This window comes from Citrus sinensis, chromosome 9 (assembly GCF_022201045.2).
Source record: "Citrus sinensis cultivar Valencia sweet orange chromosome 9, DVS_A1.0, whole genome shotgun sequence".
Classification (NCBI taxonomy): Eukaryota; Viridiplantae; Streptophyta; class Magnoliopsida; order Sapindales; family Rutaceae; genus Citrus; species Citrus sinensis.
The window spans coordinates 17,913,321-17,934,890 of NC_068564.1; the positions used below are offsets into that span (position 1 = coordinate 17,913,321).

Sequence of the window (21,570 nt, forward strand, 5' to 3'; positions counted from 1 at the left end):
GTTTAGGCATCTCAGTGTTGTCCTTAACTTTTATTATTTTCTCATTCTAAACCAAAAATAATGGCCAGGCTTTCATGGAGTTCTATTGCTCTTGTTCTTTTTCTTTCTGTGGTCTTTGCTGTTGAAGTTGCAAATGTAAAACACTCTCTCTATTTATATCTAATTGTTCACATATATACTATCTACATATTATAAGTTTTAACGTGAAAATTATATGAGAGCTATTAATGGGGAGTTCATTGAGGGTATTGTATACACATTTCATTTCTATTAGACCTAAAAGAAAAGGTGAATTACAAAAAATTAAATAAAATAGCATGAGATCCAGAGTTTTTTTTTTTTTTTTGGAGAATAATAAAAATGTCACGACAAATGAACACCAACATATCAATATTTTATGTTTGTGTCTTCAATTTGCTCTTTCAATTTAATAATGGTTGATATTCACAGGCTGGTGGAGAGGGATCACTCAAACCTGAACGTAAGCAACATTTCATTTTCCTTCTATTTTCTTTTAATAATCAATAGTTTTGAGTCATATTCAAATTTGAACATTCGGATTTAATAAAATTCAGATTTTTAATTTAAATCCGATTTTTAAAATCCAGACGTCCGTATCTAAGCATCATTATTCAAGTTATAAGTACTAATTAAATGTATCATTTGTACATGCACGTGCAGAGTGTGAGAGTGCCTGCAATTATCGTTGTTCAGCAACATCACATAGAAACCCATGCATAGAATTTTGCAATATGTGCTGCAAAAAATGCTTATGTGTTCCTTCAGGCACTTATGGGCATAAAGAAGAATGTCCATGCTACAACAACTGGAAAACTAAGGAAGGAACACCCAAGTGTCCTTAATTACATGTCATATATCGCGCATGCATTATTCTACTTGACAGAAATTGTAAGAATGCAATATCATAAAATGCAATTTGGCACAAGATATTTGCAATGGAGTATGGTACTTCAAGACCCAAAGCAACATTTTTGCTATGGAGGAAGAAAATGATAAATTATCATATCAATTTCTAATATGAAATACTTCAAGAATTTCTTTATATGTCATGCAAATGTTTAATTAATACGCAGATTACTACAAAATTAATTTCTTTATATGTCATGCTAATTTTAATTAATCTGCAGATTACTACAAAATTTCTTCATTTCAAGATTTTTGATCTTGAATTTCTTCCCCAAACAGAAATTAATTGATCATGAATTCATACACTCTTCAAGAGTTATCTTAATAATCAAATCATCTCAATGTATCTGTTGAGATAGCAAATTTATAATTCAATTTTCAGTAAAAATTACATCAAAAACTGATAATAGCGTATCCCAATTATAATAAATTAATTTTTACTCAAGTGATTATATTTTGCTCTAACATACACAATTATGATTATGACTTTATCAAGAATATATAACCTACAAGCTTTTTAGTTTAGTACTTTAGGTACTTGTTTCTAGCATTTTGTCTTTCAAAAATAAGTACATAGATCGTTCTAAATTAATTTGGACATACGTAGTTCAAATTCAAATTTTATTAGTAAATTTTATGACTTCATGAATATGGACTATAGGTCCAACACTCTTTATATTTTGCTAATTAATTTTGCATCTTTTAGCTTACGGACTAGACACCCATATTTTGACCAATCATATAAATCAATATTCTTTCACATTTTTGTGTGTGTGTGTTGGGGTGTTTTCAACTATTGTTTAAGAAACAAAGATGAAATGAGTTTTATTATTTAAATAGTAAGGAGGAAATGGGATTACATTAAACTCTAGGGTTGGAAATGACTTTTTCTTTTTGTATCACCATATCATCCTACCAGCACTACATATACCCAAATTAAGATGCTTTCTAGTTTCTATAAGCGATTTTTATCACTTCATCTATATCAATAAATTTGTCCAATAATTGTTTAATAATGTGCATTGTAAAATAAACTTTTGAACTCCAAGTTCAAGTAAATTAACTCATAAAAAGATTAAAATAGAATAAAGGTGTACACACTATTATTATAAAATCAAGTCAACCATCACATATAGCTTTCCTGCCCCTTGCGATAGGATGACTTTTTCATAGAATATGTCGGAAAATATTTAAGCATAAGTAATGGTGAATCATAATAAATAAGAAATTGTTTCCATAAATTCATCTTTATTTGATTTAAACAAAAATCAATAATTAAGAGAATTTTCAGGTTCTTTTATTAAAATTCTTGTGAATTTTCTGTAATTTGATACATAATCATTAATCATTTACAAATTTTACCACTGCAACTTCATCTTTTCAAACTATGTAAGAAACTCTAGACTTATTGAACTCCTAATTCATCACAAATTATTTCAATTTTTAATTTATTTCACTGATGATGGTGTGAGAACATCTTTATTTTAATAAAGTAAAGATGCTACTAATAAATAAAAAAATATAATCTCTAATACATTAAAATTTGTAATATTTTTATGTTTTAATAAATAGTCACTTCCTTTAAAAAAAAAAATGTGTAGTCACTTTAGCAAAGTGTGAGTATTCTCACTAAAGTTGGATATGTATATATATAGCAATCATTAATATCTATCTTCCTTAATAAATACCATCTTGCTCTTGCTTTTCTTAATCCTCAATCAACATCAGAAGGCATCAATCATCAAAACCAATAACCCACCAACCAAGAAATTACCTTTTTCTCACCATACTAAGAAAGAGCAAAAACTTTCAATAAATCTTAATATTTTGGATTAAGTATTTATTTAATTTTTATATTTTAAAAACACTTCAATACAAGACACTTTTCTTATTAATTAATTATAGTTCTTCTTTATTTTTTTTTTATCAAAATGACTTTATAACAATTTTAGAGATATTAATAAAAAATTAATTTGTACTAACCCTCAAAATAAATAAATAAATAATAAATTACATTAATAAAAGGTAAAATAATTTTTAAAATTCGTTAAACGTCAATGCCACTTCAAGCCTCTTTATGTAACCTTAGCGAACTGATGACGTGGCATATTTATTTGCTCACTGTGACAACTCTGCTTCCTTCCCCGAAGAAATTTAAAACCCCCCCAACTCGATTAGTAAAATTAACAAAAAAACTCCATCGCTTTCAAATTTTCACCTCATGCGTGAAGTAGTTGAGTGACAGCGAGAGCCTTTTCCTCTCGAATTTTAAATTCTGCTTTTACCGCGCTTTCCACACAAACGTAAGATCACAAATCCCTAAAAATTCATTCGAATTCGAACGCCATTTGTTCAGTGTACAAACAAAACCTAGAATAAATTGAGAGGTCCGTACGGCCGGCGCCTCTGCGCGTTTCAGCTCTTCACAATCTCATTCAGCACTTCCGTTTGCAGCAAATAACTTGAGAGGTCTTTTTTCTTTTTCAATTTTTTTTAATTTTTATTTTCTAATAAGAATTTTTCTATAATGTGGGTTTTTATTTATTTGACCTTAATACTGAGAAAACGGACTGTTGTATTATTTAGTAGATTGTTTGCTGAAATGAAGATTTCTATGTGATATTTATTTATTTTGATTGATTTTTTTTATTATTGGTTGATTTGGTGAATTGAAGTATCTGATTTTGGGTTTCTGAGTCGGGGCCCGGGGTGTGTTTGTTTGATTGTATGTTTTGTGTTTGATTAAATGTCAAAGTGCAGCCGTGTGCATCGGCTTTGTCAACTTGCGTTTAGAAAAATGAAATTTGTGAGAAAATTCACCCTTTTAACTTTTTTCTTCTTCGATTTTCTCTGTGTACGTGTTTTAGGTAATTTAAGTCTATGATTAATTGCTAACTCTTGTTACAGATGGAATCTTTGTATAAGAAGCTCTACGATAAATATGATAAACTAAAGGTATCTTTTTCTCTCTCTCTTTCCCTAGAAAATAGAGGAAATGCCTATATGTTTTAATGAATTTTTTTCTTTTTTTTTGGGGGGGGGGTACTTCAGAAGAAAAAATTCAGTGAATTGGATAATCTCAACAAAGAACAAGAATTGAAGTTCACAACCTATGTGAATGGTATGTATTTCTTGCCAATGTATCAGATTAAATGTTGTGTGCTAGGTGTAAAAAGTTTCATTCTTTTTCCAAATAAATTGATTCCCATTTAATTAATGTAGAAATTGATTATATTTGCTTGGCAGCTTAGGTTTCAATGAATTTAAAATTAATGCACTTATTGATTTGAAATTAACTTAATATATAACATGTGGTGTATGTGTTTCTTGATGAAACTTCTTTATATTCTTGACGGAAGCCGAGATCAAAAACATTTGCTTGGCAGCTTAGGTTTCATCTTTGAATCGTCATCTATGTCAAAAGGAGAAAGATCAAAAATATTAAAAGTAGTACTCATATTATACTGACTAAAAAGATCCAATTTGTAGCATTTTTCATTAGTCCGTGCAACCACTTGAAAATGGCCATCTTCCCGTGGAAGGAACTTGGAACACCTTTGGGCTGGAAACCTCTCGTTTATCATATGTTCACGTTGAAACCAATCCTCACGTCGAAAAACCTCTTTCTTGCGTCCTTTGTTGGCTTGAGCAGCATATTGTTCCGTCTTTTTTCTGTGTGTTCTCACACTTTCTTGTGCAGTTGCTTAACAAATTTAGCTTTCTTTTTACTATTTAAATTACTATGCGCATCAACAAGTAAAGTTAATAAATCCAAAGGAAATACTATTTAAGCTTTAAGTGATTTTTGTACATTCATCGGCGCTCGATTACAAGAGCTAGAGTAAAGAAGCTGCCTTAAATAGATTGATTTAAATGGATGAATTGAGAAGGCAAATCACAATTTAAAGTGTAAGACATGATGAATTGGACTTGGAGAGAAGACAAGCCATTGTGAAATTATTCAAGCTATTGGACAGGCAAATATAGAGTTTGGGCCAAATGCTTGACAAAAATTCAGGTCATGCCAATTGTAGCTTAAATCAATGTAGAGAGGGGTATCTCAGAATTAAACTGACATTGCTTAAGTTGGAATTAATTCACAAGTTGTATACTATTGGAAAGCTAATTGAGTTAGCTTTTTAATGCATTTCATGGAATTGAATTTGAAGTTTTCTAGAAGAAGTTATGACCAATTCATTATAACCTGTTGAGTTTTTTAGTCAAAAGGAACTTGCATGACTTCTACCTTATTTATGGTTTCTTTTGCAATGTTTTAAGTTTACCAATTTTTCATTTAAGTCTAGTTTTAATTTTTATGTTTAGTCTAAGTCATTTGCTGGACCTTTTGTGTAAAACTATGCTTGGAGGGATGTTCCAAGAATTCAAGTAGGCTTTAGGATTTAGGGTTTAGTTAAAAACATTGGGTCAATGATTGTTTATCTCTGCTTCATGCTTTTTTAAGCATTGGATCAAGGTTTGTTTTAACTTAAAACTCTGTTTAGAGCTTTCTTGGGCATTTGAAACTTCCAAATTGAGCGTGGGTTTCAAAGTTTCACCGTGGTGTTTGCATCAACTTGTTTATCAACATACTTACAACTCAGCTTACCTTATGTTAATTCAATCATTTTTGGACTTGAGGTTCAAATGCATCAACAGAACAAGTTCAGATACACTATTTATTCATGATCAGTGGACTTTTAATGTGTTACTGATTTTTGTGTTGATGCATTGAAGTAATGGATTATTGACTGATATGATATCTTTAAAGAGCTGGACTGATTATGATTCATTACCGGACCTTGTCTAGTGTTTTTCCTTTAGTTTTCCTCTTTGAGGCTAAGAGCTGGGCCTTGTCTGAGTCCTTTATATTTGCTAGGGCATTAAAGGTATTTTGTTGCCTATTAATGCGGCTTCTGAATATTTTGACTATTTTTTAGCACAGGGCATGTTTTTATCAATTTCAGGGCGATTTCTTTTCAACGTAAATATGATTAGCATACTTTTGGGATCCATAACTAGTATACAAGTATTTAAATGTAAGGAAAGAGTTTTAATAAAGTATTTGTGACCGCAATTTGAATCAGATAAGTAAGTTTGTGCTGGAGTATTGTTTTTATCTGTTTAGCTCCTGGAAATTAGAAGAGAATAATTGTCTATGTTACAGAATGTAATCTTTGTATAAGCCTCTGAAGTGTTTGGAATTTAGTAGTCTGTTTCTTTAAAAGGAATTTAATCTGGCTTACTGTATCCAATAGAATTAAAGTCAAAACTCTAATTTTTAATCATACTCTGAATTGATCAAGTGCTTATTTTCTGTCATTACAGCTGCAGATAAGTATATAGAATTCTTAAGAAGTGAAAATGAAAAGTTATGTGCACAAGTTAACAACTTGAAGAGTGAAGTGGACTCAATCAGGCATGCACTCTCAATATATTTTTTTTTTTACTGGATTTTTGGTTTTTGCTGATTTTCTTGGTTGTATTTTTTTTGTTGTTGCCACCAGATCCAGCTTTTTCTGGGGCACGAATAACAGAAATTGACACATATTTACATTTCATTGCAGGTCAACCAGTAATGAGCAATGCTTGCATTACCAGAAGCTTCTAATGGAAGAGAATCAAAAGAGTAAGAAACAATTAAATATTTTGATAGATTTTAAAAGAAAATAAAAATAATACACACACTTCATGTGCATTAGTGTATCAATTTGAAAACATTTTGCAACCTTGGGCATTTCTGTTATGCTTTCATCTAAGATCACGCTCGATGTATAAAAAATTGTCATACGTACAGAGAAAATGGCATAGATGGTATTTAGGAAGCTGGGTTTGATGCTCAAGTTATTGAAAATACCTTGTTAAGGACTGTGCATGAAATATGTTTTCTGGATAAAAATGTAGAACCCTGCACTCATTCTTCTCAGGATGCTAAGTGCAAACTGAATCAGCCTTGAACCTGGCCAACCTAGGCCATGGTTCTTAGCATTCTACAAAACTAATTGAAAACTAAGTGGAGCTGAGCTAGACTACCTTGATAGAAGTAAGTTTGATTAGATGTTTTTACAAGTATAAAGATTGAGAAATTGAATTGGCAATGTAGTGGGGAAGGAGCCATGCATAATGATCGTTCTTCTTGGAGGAGTCACTAGCATCTTTAAGCTATCCATATTTATAAAGGATGCCAATACCTTCTGTAGGAAGGATGCCTAAGAAGATTATTAAGGTTTTTGAAATCACCAATAAGCTTTCTTCTTTTCAAGACTAATTCACCTAAAAGAGTGATGTGTGCATAAGCTCATGTCTGAGATAGTTATTTGGTAGTCACTTTGAGATGAGATTCTGTTTTTTAAATATTCATGCATGAAAATGGCCCTGTAGAGCCCAAACTAATTTCACTTTTTATGGTCCATGTCTGTGTATTGTTTAATTATCCACAAGTGTCATAAATCAAAGTAGCAAAAGGTTCTCTATAGTCACCTTTGTTGTTCTCTGGCCGTCGGTACCATAAGAAAAACCCATTTGTGTTTGCGAGAACCTCAGTCTCGCTAAAGCAAGGATTCTCAGACTTTGAGAAGCATTATGAAGCAAAATCTTTTGTGAACTTATTGTTTGTGGTATGTTTCATACTTGGTTGTAACTCCGACCAATATTCAGATCTCTTTACTTGTTGAGGTCTCAATTTTTGTCAGATAAAGCACTGTCTGAAGAAGTTGAGACACTCCAAAAGCTCCTTCAAGAGGGAACTGCTTCCTCTTCAAAGGATGACAACAATGATAATATGCAGCTATACACTCCTGAAGGTGCTCAGCCTACATCTGGAAATCAATCCAAAGAAAAGACAAGAAAGCGTAGGAGGAAACTTGGAAGTGAATCTGAGAGTGAATGCATGATTACGGCTAGTTCACGTGGTCAAGATTACGCCATTGAAGGACAATCAGCGAAGGATTTATCGAAGGAGAATGTTTCCTGGGGGGCTCTTTTAAATGAGCAGCTGGTATGCCTGTAACCCTAAGCTTGTTAAGCTGAAGTTAGTTATATTGTCTTTATGTCTGACTATTTTATTGTGATCTCCAGCCTGAATGCTGTAAAAGAACTATTGACACATCAGGTAGGGAATACATGTTTGACCTGGCTTTTACTTGAATGTGATGTCACTGGTTTAATTGTTTGTATTATTTGTTTCTTAGGTGGTGGTGAACATGATAGTGGTCCAGCTAATTGTCTGTTTCAAGCTCTTATTGAGTACTTATTCGGCATGAAATTATCCCCATACCATGAATCTGAAGGAAGATGTGTTTCAGCTCTGCATCAATCAACTGGTATTATTTTACATGGAATTATTTTTAGCTCCCTGCAATTACATCATTTCCATTTTTCTTTAATTTGATTGCTTTTTGTCCACTGTATAAATGTTTTTTGATTGATGTTTTCATGTTTAGAAATATCCAAATCGGTAATGATGATATGGGATGAAAATTAAAATGGAAACTCACTAGAAAATTGTGGTTAAGTAAAGAAAATTTATAAAAACTCACACAGGATCACTTGTTGGTAGTAACTTAATACAATCCTTCATTGTGTGCATAATAGGTTACTCATTCAGTCTGACATGGGTTAAAAGTAAAGATGGAGAAGAATTCGAGCTGCTTTATCGTGTGTTATCTTTGGGTACACTGGAGAGGGTGGCGCTAGGGTGGATGATGGATGAAATAATGTTCAGCACAAGTATGTGTCCAATATTTTTCGAGAGGATATCCCGGGTGATCAAGTAGTGTTATTGATTCTCAAATCATCGTTACTGGTGTTTTTCATGATGTGAAATTCTGCCTTCTCAAATACTGTCAATTGTGAGTTGTGACAAACGGACTTTGATGTGAAAAACCGATGTCGATCGTTCATAAATGAGTAGATTATTTTGTGAAGTTTTTAACAGCTAATCCCCTATTTGGATCCTCCAACGAAAGGCGCCATCGGATCTTTAGATTAATAGGATATTGGGCAATATCCGAATCCGATTCGAACTTGGGTCTATCCGTGTTTGATCCGACTCCCACCCTTGTTTTGTCAATCGACAGCTTGAAATATATTTGAGCAAAACGCATGAACCGGGCTTTATGTGGTCTTTGGGTGAAAAACAAAACAAAGGAAATAATGTAAAGGCAATGAACATGTAATACATATTTAGATTGAGCATTATTTATGTTGAAGCTTATGGTTACATAATGACGTTATTAAGCATTATATCCACAACGCCTCAGCAACCATGGTCTAATTAATAAGAATAAAATTACACAAAGTTTATTGTAATATTATTTGATATTATTATTCAGATTTATTAGTATTTTTATGTTAAATTAATTATTTAAATTATTTTAGCAAGATCTCAATCTGTCCACATGTCACCTCTGGATTAGTTGGAGGTAATTCTTCTTCAACTATAAGTAGTTTTGAAACAAAACTTTATTGTGTTTGAAAAACATAATTCTTAAATTTAATAATTTTAAATCAAAATTGTGAGGATAATATATAAATTTATCATAAATAAATATAGAATAAAGTGTTCTTAACTTATAAACCATAGTTAATATTAAGTACTTGAACTTGGATATGGTGGTAAACTAAAATATGCTAATCTTTTCATAATCTTTAATCACGCATACGTTTATAATAATGTGCAATTAAATTTTAATTATCTTTATATTCTTATCTCATAACTACAAATTACTTCTTTCTAATTAAAATAATAAAAAGCGTATAAGCTTAACACTAAATTCAAATCCTAAATAATTTACTTATCTAACAATTTGCAGTTATGTAGCGAACCCTAGCAAAAGGGGCTTAAATGGAATATCAATCATAAAAAAGTCTGTATTAATTGAAAACAGCAATATATGGTATGCGGTTTGTAGCCAAAATCTCCCCACAAGGAATGTCCAATCAGATAATGCAAACACATGACAAAGAGAATTTTAATTAAGAAAGAAAATTATTATATATATTAGTTACCAAAACAAGATTTGTTATAAAGAAAACAACTAGAAATTTGGACACCCAGATAAGAGGATTAGAAGTTTTATAAATAGCATGCTCAAATGCTAGCTGGAGCATGTCAAGATTGTTATATCTTTATTATTATTATTATTTTCATTCTAACCAAGGAAAAATGGCTAAGCTCTCATGGAGTTTCATTGCTCTTCTTCTCTTTCTCTCCTTGTCCTTCACTCTTGATGTTTCAAATGTAAATCTCTCTCTAGACTTATTTAATCGTTTGCCTAAATATTTTCTTATCTATCGGTGGCCAATACGAGAGCTTTAACAAAGCTTTTAGTTATTTATATTAACAACAATGTAGACATATTCAAGCTTTCTTCATATATATGCATGATTTTTAAACCTTTTTTTTTTTCAGTTTGAAATTTTAATTTTTTTTGGTAAATAACATCTTTGATTGTTTCATATCCACAGGCCGGCGGAGAAGGATCACTTAAACCTGAGCGTAAGTAACAAATTTTTGAAACAATGGGGTCAGATCTTATTTGCCTAAATTTATTGAGTAAAAATACAAAACTAAGGTGAAATTGAAAAAAAATATATATATTTTGCGACTGCTGACATAAATATACATTATTCTTAATTAACACATGACACATGTATAATTAACTGGTAAAAAAATGTGTGTGCATGCATGCAGAGTGTAAGCCAGCTTGTGACTACCGGTGTTCGGCAACTTCGCACAGGAAGCCATGCTTGTTCTTCTGCAACAAGTGCTGCAACAAATGCTTGTGTGTACCTTCAGGCACTTACGGGCACAAAGAAGAATGTCCATGCTACGACAAATGGAAGACAAAGGAAGGAAAACCTAAATGTCCTTAGAATTAGTTTAGTGGTTGCCTCTTGAGGGAAACAAAACTATGCACAAGAAAATAAAATTTTGTTGAGCAACATGTGATGAGAACCCGAAATTAATTAATGGATTGAATGCCATAATGATGTTATTTGCAGAATGTGTTTTATTTTTACTTTTTATTTTTAAATTGTTTTCTAATTGATTGTTATTTATAAATGCACGTATAGTATCATATTGTTTATGAATGGGCAACAAATGGGCAACAAGGTCAGTAGCCAATTAAGTAATTAATAATGATAATCGACTATAAAGGCAACATGAAGGCGACATAAATGATTTTCCTTATTGTCACAACAGAGTGTGCCGTTTCTGTGACCCTCCTATTATTGTTATGGTCAAATATCATTATTTTTTTTTTTATGATTATATTAATTTATCATTGTTTTTTTATTACTGATTTATTTGGGTAATATTTTTCTTTTATCATGAGTTAAAATTGAGAATTTCAAAAGCATTTAAGGGTGTTTGCCGGTTTGGTAGTTTTTTGAAAGTAATAATGCCATAATGTCAATAAATGGAATGTGAATAATGGCAAAACATTTTATATAGAATATAACACTTTATTGAATGTCAGTTTTGGTAATAAATTCTGTAAACATAGATTTAAAATTACACAGGAATTAAAGTCATCCTCAATTATATTCAATTACTTATTACCACTAGAGAGCAATCCCATTTAAAGAACAATTACAAAGTTATTTGAAAGAAGGGAAATGAAGCCGTGAAACGTGCCATCATTAAGGGGATTGTATAAATACATATAAATGCCTAGCGAAGCTCCAACATATCAATTTAATTTTGTTTTGCGATTAAGGTTTCGTGTGGTTCAGTTTTTTTTTAAATAAAGTTTATTTAAATAGAATTTTTATTATTAAAACTTTTACAAATAGATTTTTTACTTAAAAAAATTAATTGTTTGATTGTCAATGAAAATTTTTATTAAAAATCCTAAAATTAATTTAGTAGGTAAATTTTTAAAGTTATATTATGAAATGAATAAAATAAGATTGTTAAATAAATAAATGATATTTTAGATATTTTAACATTTTAAAAAAAACTTTTCAACGTCTACTTCTAAAATTTCAAAATTTTTAAAATCCCAAAATTGAAGCTCTTACTAGTAAAGATAAAATATCTTATTTAATTTTAAAAAAATCTAGTAAAAAAAAGTAAATAATAACAAAAATCTTAGAAAGAGTTTTAAATAAATACTTATGAACATTATCTAAGTCATGTCAAGTATGCACTAAATATTAATTTCGAGTAGGTGCTCGTTTAGTCTTTATTTGGTTAAAGGTCCATTTAGTCCTACTATTTTAAAATTAATAATGTTACAACCTTCCCTAACTCTTTTTTTACTTTGACAATAATAACCTTGCAACAATTTTGGGGGACATTAATTAAAAAATTATTAATTTATCAAATTAACCCTAAAAGTAAATTAATATCCAACAAATTTACATTAATTTTTATTTTACTTCTGGGTATTTAATATTTATAAAATAATTTGCTATTTAATATTTTTAACAGAAAATTAACTGCTCATTTCTAGATTGAGGGAAGTCATATATAATTCAAAACTTGAGGAAAAAAAAATGTCACATCCTAATTAAGTTTGTATAATTCTTTTTTTCTCAATCTAGAAGGAAATTTTTGCTTGAGAAATGATTTTGTAATCCGGTTAATCTAATTGAGGACTAGTTTAGTAATCTGGTGGGTTATAAAACAATTTGTTTTATTATATTAAATAAAAAATCAGTTTTTTGAAAATAGTAGTTTGGAGTTCAAATTGTTGTGTTATTAGGGGTGTTGTGAGTTTCAAAAGTACACCAATGTATGTGTTTGATAAATTTTGTTATTAAAGTGTTGTAATATATTTGATAAATTTTGTTATTAAAGTGTTGTAATATAATATAAACAAATAAATAAAACACTTAAATTCACACCAAAGTGTTAAAAAATTACTTAAATAAAACATGATGAATTCAGAACTCGTTTGGGAGTGTGGTGAGGTAGGTGGGCTGCTAAAATCCAGCTACTAAGGTGTTTGGTGACACTTATAGCTGGACTTTAACAGGTTAGTAGATTTTTTTTTTCAGCTTCTACTCCATAACAGTTATAGCTTAAAAGTTATAGTATCTCACTCCCAAACATACCCTCAATAATCCATACAAGATAACATAATATGACGATAAATGACGATTATGATTAATAAAGTAGAGTTTATTGAGAAATGTTAATAGAAACTCTAAAAGTCAATTAATGATTTTGTTGAATCATTATATAAGCCATTTTTAACAGTTGTTCTCAAAATAAAATAAAAAATTTAAAGCTTTTCCTAAATGCTTTTTTATCATAAAAATTGTTAATAAAATATTTTTAACATTTTAACTACATCTCATCTCACTGAAACACGTATGCATTCGTTTATTCTTTTATCTTGCTCGGTGCACACATATACATTTTTATTTTTAAAAAAAGGACACGTATGTGGTTATTATAATCTCGAAAACCAAATTTTTATTTACTACTGTAAATAATTATTAAAATGTATATTTTTTTAATTTAGTTTAAATTTATTATAAAAACTTTATTGAAATTTTTTGGTTGCGGTAGAGAAATGGTATAATCGTAAAATAAATAGGGTCTGTATTTTCTTTTTCTAAACTAAGTATATGTATATGCACATATAAGAAAATGTGAGGGTCTAAGTGTTCTTTTATCAAAAGGAATTAGTAAATAAATAAGGGGCATATAAAAAAGTGGGTTGGTTTTTATCATTGACTGTTTGTGGTTGATTGAACGAACTGCGAAGAAATTTCAGATTGTCTTTTCTATCGAGTAGACGAAACCATGACTCATATCCTTTTTTCTTTTTTCTTTTTCAATATATGATTTCGAATTTAATTAATGTCTATTAATGTTGTTGCAATTATTAAACAATTAATTACTGGTTAGCTTTTTCCTTAATTCATTGCTTTTCGATTTTGGATTCGAATCTCACGCGGAAACCAGAGAGAACGCGATCGCGAGCGAGCGGCCGCTCGCGGCAGCAAGGGAAAGACCAAGGACGACGGCTTGACTCCCGAACAACGCCGCGAAAGGTTTTCTTTCTTTTTTTTTTATAAAAAAAGTTTTTCCCTACGATGTCGTTTTGACTTTTGACTTCTTTTAAAAATTTAATTAATTAGTTAATTAAAATTATGTAAAAAAATTAGGGACGCGAAGGCGCTGCAGGAGAAGGCTGCCAAGAAGGCGGCGCAGGCGGCTGGCGGAGATTCCGCTGGAGGTAAAGGCAATAATAAGAAATAAACAAACTGAATAAATGTTCGATTGAGATTCCGCCAGTGGTTTGTGTTTTTCGAGCTTTTTTTGTTTAATTTTAAATTTATTGTGGTGTTAATAAACAATTTGATGTGGTTGTACAATGATCTATATTTGCTTTGTATTGATATTCGGATTGGCGTCTAAATACAAGAATTTAATTTTTGTTGTGTTTGTTTCTTGTATTATTTATTTTTTGCTTTGAGGTAATTGTGATTGCCAGTAGCTAAAGCGATAACTTCTTTTTAATAGATTGAGATGTGGTTTCGTGCTTAGTATTTTGTTTTCTTCCTGGTGCATGGATTGCTTGATATAGATTGATTTATAGATGGGTTTTGTTGTTATAAAAGATCTATATTTTCTTTTCTTTTTAACTATTTTGGCTGTTCTAAGCTTTTAATATGTGGGTGTGAGGTGTTTAGATGAACTCGCTTGTGGTCGTCCATTCTTTATTGTGCATTTATGGAGATGATTGTTTCTAAATGGAGATAGATATGCACTCAATTAATAGTTGACTTTTAAGTTTATGGTATTTTGTTTACCATAATTATAAATAGGCCAGCGCTATTGTAACGTACATCCACACACTGCATAAATAATAGGATCTAAACTTATAAGAAAAGGTGGGATTTTTAATGGTGTCAGAAACTAGGTTGACTAGGTGAGAAGAAAACCTAGTCAATCCCAATATAAATGTTGTATCATGAATAACTGGGTTTGGCATCACTGTGTTCAACTCAAATGATTACTCATTTTTTGACAATTATGTAGTAACTGATGATTGTTTAGCACCCCCTCAGATGATTGTTGGGCACTCCCATGGCAGTTGACAGAATGGTGTAACTTATGATAGTTTCATGGTTGTCTTAATTATTTTAGTTGTTGAGTTTGTTAGTGTTTATATTATCTATTATGCTTTTTGCTAGTTCTCAAATGCCTGTGATGGAATCTTGACATAACCATCTTGTAGTTTTGTAGAAGTAAATGCTACTTTTGTGATATGCTTTGACATAAATGCTAGAAAGATGCAAGCTTTTGTCAATGTTATACAGCACTTATGTCATAAACATGGGGAGGGGAATGCATCTGCTTTTCCTTTTCTTTTTTCAGTAATTGTTCTTTTGGGTATTAATAATTTTGTAGTTCTAGTCGAAACTGCATAGAATTGTCTATGTTGTAATCTAATGGACATTGAATCTGATTGCTACACTTGTTTGCTTTACTATGCTGCTAGTTGGGCTTTGCCATCATTCATTGACATCATGGTAATATGATAGCTCCAGGTTTTCCAATTTAGGATATGGTACTGTTAGTAGATATAACAATAGGGCAATGAGTGTGTTATGAAAGAATCCGAGTTTTATAAAAAAACCTGTTGAGCAAAATCTGTCGAGCTTGTGATTAGCGTTCCACCTCTAGTAGTGTCATCCATTGCTTTAAGGCTCTTTCATGGCAATATTAGTGAGGGGTCAGGTATTTTTTGAAGCCAATAAAAAAGGAAAGGCTTGTTTGCCAGCAAATGCGTGGTGCTTGCAATGTGCTTTAGTACCTATATCGGTCTTGACTTGGCATGATAATTTAGGGTGAGTGCTTGTAAAAGTTGTAATAAGCCCTCAAATTTTTATGCTTGTACACCTTTCTCTCCCCATCATTCAATTCTATCCTTTGTGTCATTGGGTTTGTCGGCACACACTTGCATCCAAAGGTTGTATGTATTTGCATCTTAAGATCTAGTCTTTAGAGGTGCACTTATGCTGATTGATTGATGGTTAAATTAGGACATTTCACTCTCTAGATGTCAAAATCTAGTGGGCGCAATGTCCTTTTTATTAGGTTCATCTTTCCAGTATTGTGAAAAGCTATGAAATAGTGTTAGAAGTTAGGATTTCCCATTTCTCAGGTGTAGATATTTGCACTTCTTGAAAAAGCAGAACGCCATCTATTTGTTTAAAGAGTTGTTAAACGACAAAATCTTTCAACGTAGTAACAAATTTGTCTTTTAGTAACTCTTTGTACAAAGAGTTAGTGATCTGCATTTTAGGAGGGAAAATGCTAAATGGCCAAAACAAAGGGAGAGGGACGACAATGGTGGTACCGTGGTAGCATGTGCTGTCTTTTTTGGCCCCATTATCTCTCTTACTTTTAATCATTAAAAAATTAAAAAATAATAAAATATCAGGGGAGATCTAAGCCTTATCCTCCTTTTTTACATTATCCCATTTTCAAACGATCCTAAGTCCAGCAGCACCACATTCTCTTTTTTTTTTAATTAAAAAAAAAAGAAAAGAAAAAACACTTACAACAAATGGAGTCGCTGGTCGCACTTCCAACGGCAACCATGCTATTTTCCCTTTTGCACTTTATCCTGCCCACCTCGCACTCGAATGGGGGTACTATCTAGGTGAGCCCTTACGATGAGGGTTAGATATGTCTTGCTTTTGGTCAATTTCAACGATCTGTCACCAAAAAAAAAAAAAAATAGTGATGAATAGAGTGCTGGTGTGGCACCAACTGACAACGATCACGCCAACATCTTATCCCCCTTGATAACAAGCGAAGGATCTCTTTTAACAAGGACTCAACAGAGCCATAACCTTGCACTCTAAAGAGTCACTGCCACTACGTTGACGTATAACAGAGATAACAGAGCCATCGTCACCACGTCTCCGCATTACGGATAGGGATGGGTAAAAAAACCGTAGTATTAAAAAAATCGAATCGAACCGACGGTTTTTCTAATTTGGTTCGGTTTTTATTTTTTTAAAAAACCGAATATACCATTTGTAAAAAAAATCGAAATGTCGGTTCGGTATTCGGTTCACTTAGCTGAACCGAAAAACCGAACTGAAAAACCGAATTATTTTTTGATTTTATTCAAATCAAACATGTGTTATTTCTCTTTATAACATTATGATTATGTTTATATAGATGGAGTATTAGAGTTTGGTTATGTATTTTGAAATTTTAATATTTCATATTTTGGGAGTATCTTATTAATAGTTAGTAAGATATTAGTGATAAAATGTGTTTTGAATACTTTGTATTTATTGTTAATATTTGTAATAAAATTAGGATAAATTAATTGTTGAAAAAAATTATTTCATTCGTGAGGCCCAATGGGCTAAAAATTTAAAAATTCAAAATAGGCCCAATAGGCCCAGAACCGAAAAAACCGAACCGAATCAAACCGATCCAAAAAGAACCGTTTGAGTTCGGTTTTTATTGAGTTCGGTTCTTATTCGATTCTTTTTATAAAATAACCGATTTAAATCGGTTCTACTTAATTTCGAACCGAACCGAACCGTGCCCACCCCTAATTACGGAGACAACAGAACCACTGCCACCACGCTGACACTGTCATCACCAAAGGTCCCATTTAACTCTCTCTCTTACTCGCTCGTGCATGGTCAATATAAAACAATAACAAAACGATTGTGGTGTTGTTGAAGCTGGAATCATTTGTAAATGAGATAATGTAAAAAATGAGGATAAGTCTTAGATTCCCTCTGATATTTTATTATTTTTTAAAAAAATTTAATGGCTAAAAGTAAGAGAGATAATGAGGCCAAAAATGACAGCACATGCTGCCATTTCTGTCGTCCCTCTCTCTTTGTTTTGGCCATTTAGCAGCACTCTTTTAGAATAGCGTAAAAGAAATAAAGAAATAATGAAGAGCAATTTGAAAAAAGTAAAGTGGGTGTTAGTGTTATGGATCCCACTATCTTACAATCAATGTATGATACATCCCTCACATGAACAGTGAGTGAGTCCCACTCATACACTGTTTATAAATGAGAAATGTACCATACATTAATTATAAGGTAGTGTTTGCCTAGTGTTATTATTTGATATTGAAGGCAAACTCCATTTTGTTGATTGCATTTCAAATACAAAGGCTTATTATCATTTGACTCATTTTTAGGACACAGTAGTAAAAGTTAAAGCATGGTAAACTTTGCATAAAGTATTCTTGAACTTTCCCCACTTTTGGCCTTTGGAACCAACAAAGTTTTGGTTGGCTGTCATGGTTACACATCACCTTATATTCAATAAATGATTGTATTCCTTTTTTTCTAGGTTTTTATCCCACCATAATTTTCCTTGATGAAAGTTAAATGCAATCTAATGTTGTGGAAGAGTGGATCTCCACCATTGACGGCTGGCCAAAACTATGAATGGGGATGGTGCACTTGGTTTTTAATTTGGTTTATATTTGAATTAGAAGTAGCCAAACCAAATGGTTTTGGTTCTTTGGTTCAATCCTGGTTTAAAAAGTGAACCAAACTAGCGAAAAATACACTGAAAACAAAATTTTTAAGCTGAACCGAAATGAATTAAATTTGGGGTTCAATACTGAACCCAGAATGGCCACCGCTAGTGAGCTGCTCGTTTTGGTAATTACGAAGGGAAATGCAGGGTGTAAGGGGAATCTGTTGGGGAGTTGGGCACTTGTATAGTCATAGACGCACATGAGGGTGTGGGACTAAGGGGCTTTGGAGTGCAACGAAGTTGGAAGTGGAAACTGTTATCTTATGTGTATATCTAAATATACAGGGATTTGCATTATCATTAATTGTTTAATATTCTTTCCATTCACAATATGTTATCTTATGTATGTGTACAGGGATTCTCACACACTATCTCTAATTTCAAATGTAAAATATGGGCCTTGTGTTTCAGCTGAAAAGAAATTGGTTAAATTCAAACAACTCTCAGTACCCACTTCAGTGTTATTGTGATTATTCCAACTGTTGAAATGTGAAAGCTTATTCTTTTCTTCAATGGATTTAGTTAAGCGAATTTGTATGGTTGTGCTGGAGTGTTTGGAAGGCATGCTTGTGCTGAGCTGATAAAGTTCAGCTGTCCCCGACTGGTCGAAATGTAGTTGGTTCTTTCTCTGTGAGAAGCAATTAGAGGTCATTATTTAGAGTAATTGTGACCTTGCCTAATGACATCTTATGGACATTTTTGCAGCGGCAAAAAGTCCTAAACATATATGCTTTATATTGGTTTTAGTGTTAACTATGACAGTTTTCTGGTTTTTCCAGAGGTTGAAGCAGATTTATATACTGCTTTATTCTCATTGGTCAATGAATATATCAATTGCTCTCCGTACATAGATGCCATCATATCACGTGCTTGCTATGTATTCGCATGATTCCATACTCAGGAGATATTAGATGTTTTCTAAAACAGCCGATTGCTTGTTATACACACACAAACACACACACATACTTGGCATCGATACACTGGTTTCAACATTTAGGTGTGTTGACTGCATATGTAATTAGAAGCATTGTTCTTACTTTGCTGCTGAATCAAGCTTAATTTATACAAGCTCAATGCCATTTGTTTCAAATTAGTAAGCCTTGTGTTAGATTGTTGGAGAAAACGTTACTGTATATAAACTTTCTTCAATTCTAACCAAAGTACTACAAGTATGACAAGAAATTTTCTTTTCTTAAGCAATATCTGTTACATTTTCTGTTATTCGTAACAAATTTTTCGTTATTGGTAACAATAATTTCATTGTATTCCTGCAATATTCGTGATGACATGTAATAATAATTTGCTAATAACGAAAAAAATTTATTACTAATAACAGAAAATTGTGAGAGATGTTACTTGTAGATGCTGCAATGTAGTTGTAATGTATTCAAAATTGTGAGAGAAAACTACGACACAAATTATATATTGGCTTTCTAGAGTAACCAAGAAGCAAACTTCAAACTTTTACCTCTTCGAAAGTACCTATGGGGAATATATATGTATATAATAATGAGTGTAAATTTGGTCAGCTTTGTATTCAAATTGCAGATGGATGTTGATACGGCTCATATTTTTACTCCAACTGAGCAAGCACGCTAGAATAATGCAGCTAAAATATTCATGTGACCACTTATTCCAATTACGTTACATATTTGTTATAACTATTTTGTCAACCTCAGTGTTCAGGCTTGCTTAAACAAATTACATTTGGTCCTTTCTTAGTAACTCAAATGAAAATGACGTTTTCTGTTCAATATTGTATCTGTTGATGGTGTTTTTATCAAAGTCTCTACAAACGTAGAGTTTTAAAGTGATGATAGTAATTGTTCCTAAAAATAATAAAAAAAAAGAGTTGATAGTGATTTCGTTTTATAGTAAAAAAAAAATGTCTTAACAACTCCTTGGATAAAAATTAGTGGAGTACAATAGCCATAAAAAATAAAAGAAATTTTCCTTCAATGTCAACCTTGCAACCCGATTAAATATAATCAATTCTTTTTTTGAAATATTATTGTTCAATTAACGTGCCATCCGCTCCCCTTACCAGGCACGCTATGCGTACATTCCCCATTGCTACTACCTTTATTCTGCAACTCTAATTCTTCATAAAATATATTATTGGATTATAATATAGTTGAAGGATACACAGTAAAGGGATTGGATCTAGGTCTATACATGAATAATTCTATATATATATGTAGGGTTATTATTATTTTACTACTTCAAAAATTACTAAATATCAAATGACTACAATAAATATTGTCTCCTATCATTTTCCTACTATATTTTTATAAAAATATCATTTTACTAATTTTTCGTTACAACCGTTAGTTGACCCGTTAGTTGACTAACAAAAAACAAATTCTACCCTTCATGATTAAAAAAAATAATAAGACAAATTTGTAATTCATATATCATAATTCCAGCAAAAAGAATTATGTTGGCATTTTATATCTATTTTAATAAATATATTACAAATTTATTTTGCAAATAAGGTTCAAGTATTTTTTTATTCATGAAGGGTAAAGTTGGTATTTGGTTAGTCAATTAACTGGTCAACTAACGGTTATAATAAAAAAGTAGTAAAATGATATTTTTATAAAGATATAGTAAGAAAATGATAGAGATAATACTTATTGTAGTCATTTGATATTTAACAATTTTTAAAGTAGTGAAATGATAATAACCCTATATACATAGTAACTTCAAAATTCATAACTTCAACTCATGAGAACATTTTAACAAAAGATTACTAGAGCAGAAGCTTAAATGAACGCATGTCTTATAGGATTTTTATAATCAATCGGCGGTAGCTTGAAGGGAGTAACTATTTATCTAGTTATAATTTTGACTAAATTACAGTTAGTTAATATTATGTGTCCTAGCATTATACTTTTGATATTTGATGCAGTTAAAATTTTTATCTTATTTGGTATTTTTAATTATATAAAAAAAAAATCTCTAAAAATATCTTATTTGTGTCAACATTCCGTCAGCTTTCAGTTTCTCTAACATTTTTCTATATTAATAAATGAGTCTGAAAGATTCTTTCTAACTATCCTGAGCATTTTCGCCACAATGCACATAGTCTTTATTTAGAACTAATTTGACCTTTTCGTTGGCCAACCGAACTCTCTGTTTGT

At 31.3% G+C, this 21,570-nt stretch overlaps 4 protein-coding genes across 4 annotated transcripts; all 4 read left to right on the forward strand.

The window, feature by feature from the left end:
- Window positions 1-28: 28 nt before the first annotated feature.
- Window positions 29-901, forward strand: LOC102625588 (gibberellin-regulated protein 12). The gene is made up of 3 exons (XM_006493021.3): window positions 29-135; window positions 451-481; window positions 682-901. Exons 1-3 carry the CDS (start codon window positions 61-63, stop codon window positions 861-863), a joined length of 288 nt encoding a protein of 95 aa, XP_006493084.2. The 5' UTR covers window positions 29-60; the 3' UTR covers window positions 864-901.
- A 2,132-nt stretch (window positions 902-3,033) lies between these two features.
- LOC102614608 (hypothetical protein) lies at window positions 3,034-8,859 on the forward strand. The gene is made up of 9 exons (XM_006492989.4): window positions 3,034-3,396; window positions 3,835-3,882; window positions 3,979-4,048; window positions 6,253-6,343; window positions 6,492-6,553; window positions 7,617-7,921; window positions 8,002-8,035; window positions 8,115-8,246; window positions 8,518-8,859. Exons 2-9 carry the CDS (start codon window positions 3,835-3,837, stop codon window positions 8,697-8,699), a joined length of 924 nt encoding a protein of 307 aa, XP_006493052.2. The 5' UTR covers window positions 3,034-3,396; the 3' UTR covers window positions 8,700-8,859.
- Window positions 8,860-9,991: 1,132 nt separating this feature from the next.
- Window positions 9,992-10,922, forward strand: LOC102625321 (gibberellin-regulated protein 12-like). Its single transcript, XM_006493020.3, has 3 exons — window positions 9,992-10,165; window positions 10,393-10,423; window positions 10,619-10,922. Exons 1-3 carry the CDS (start codon window positions 10,034-10,036, stop codon window positions 10,798-10,800), a joined length of 345 nt encoding a protein of 114 aa, XP_006493083.3. The 5' UTR covers window positions 9,992-10,033; the 3' UTR covers window positions 10,801-10,922.
- A 2,611-nt stretch (window positions 10,923-13,533) lies between these two features.
- LOC102614321 (uncharacterized) lies at window positions 13,534-14,332 on the forward strand. Its single transcript, XM_052433115.1, has 3 exons — window positions 13,534-13,693; window positions 13,838-13,938; window positions 14,053-14,332. The coding sequence occupies exons 1-3, from the start codon at window positions 13,688-13,690 to the stop codon at window positions 14,144-14,146; spliced, it is 201 nt and encodes a 66-aa protein (XP_052289075.1). The 5' UTR covers window positions 13,534-13,687; the 3' UTR covers window positions 14,147-14,332.
- Window positions 14,333-21,570: the final 7,238 nt, after the last annotated feature.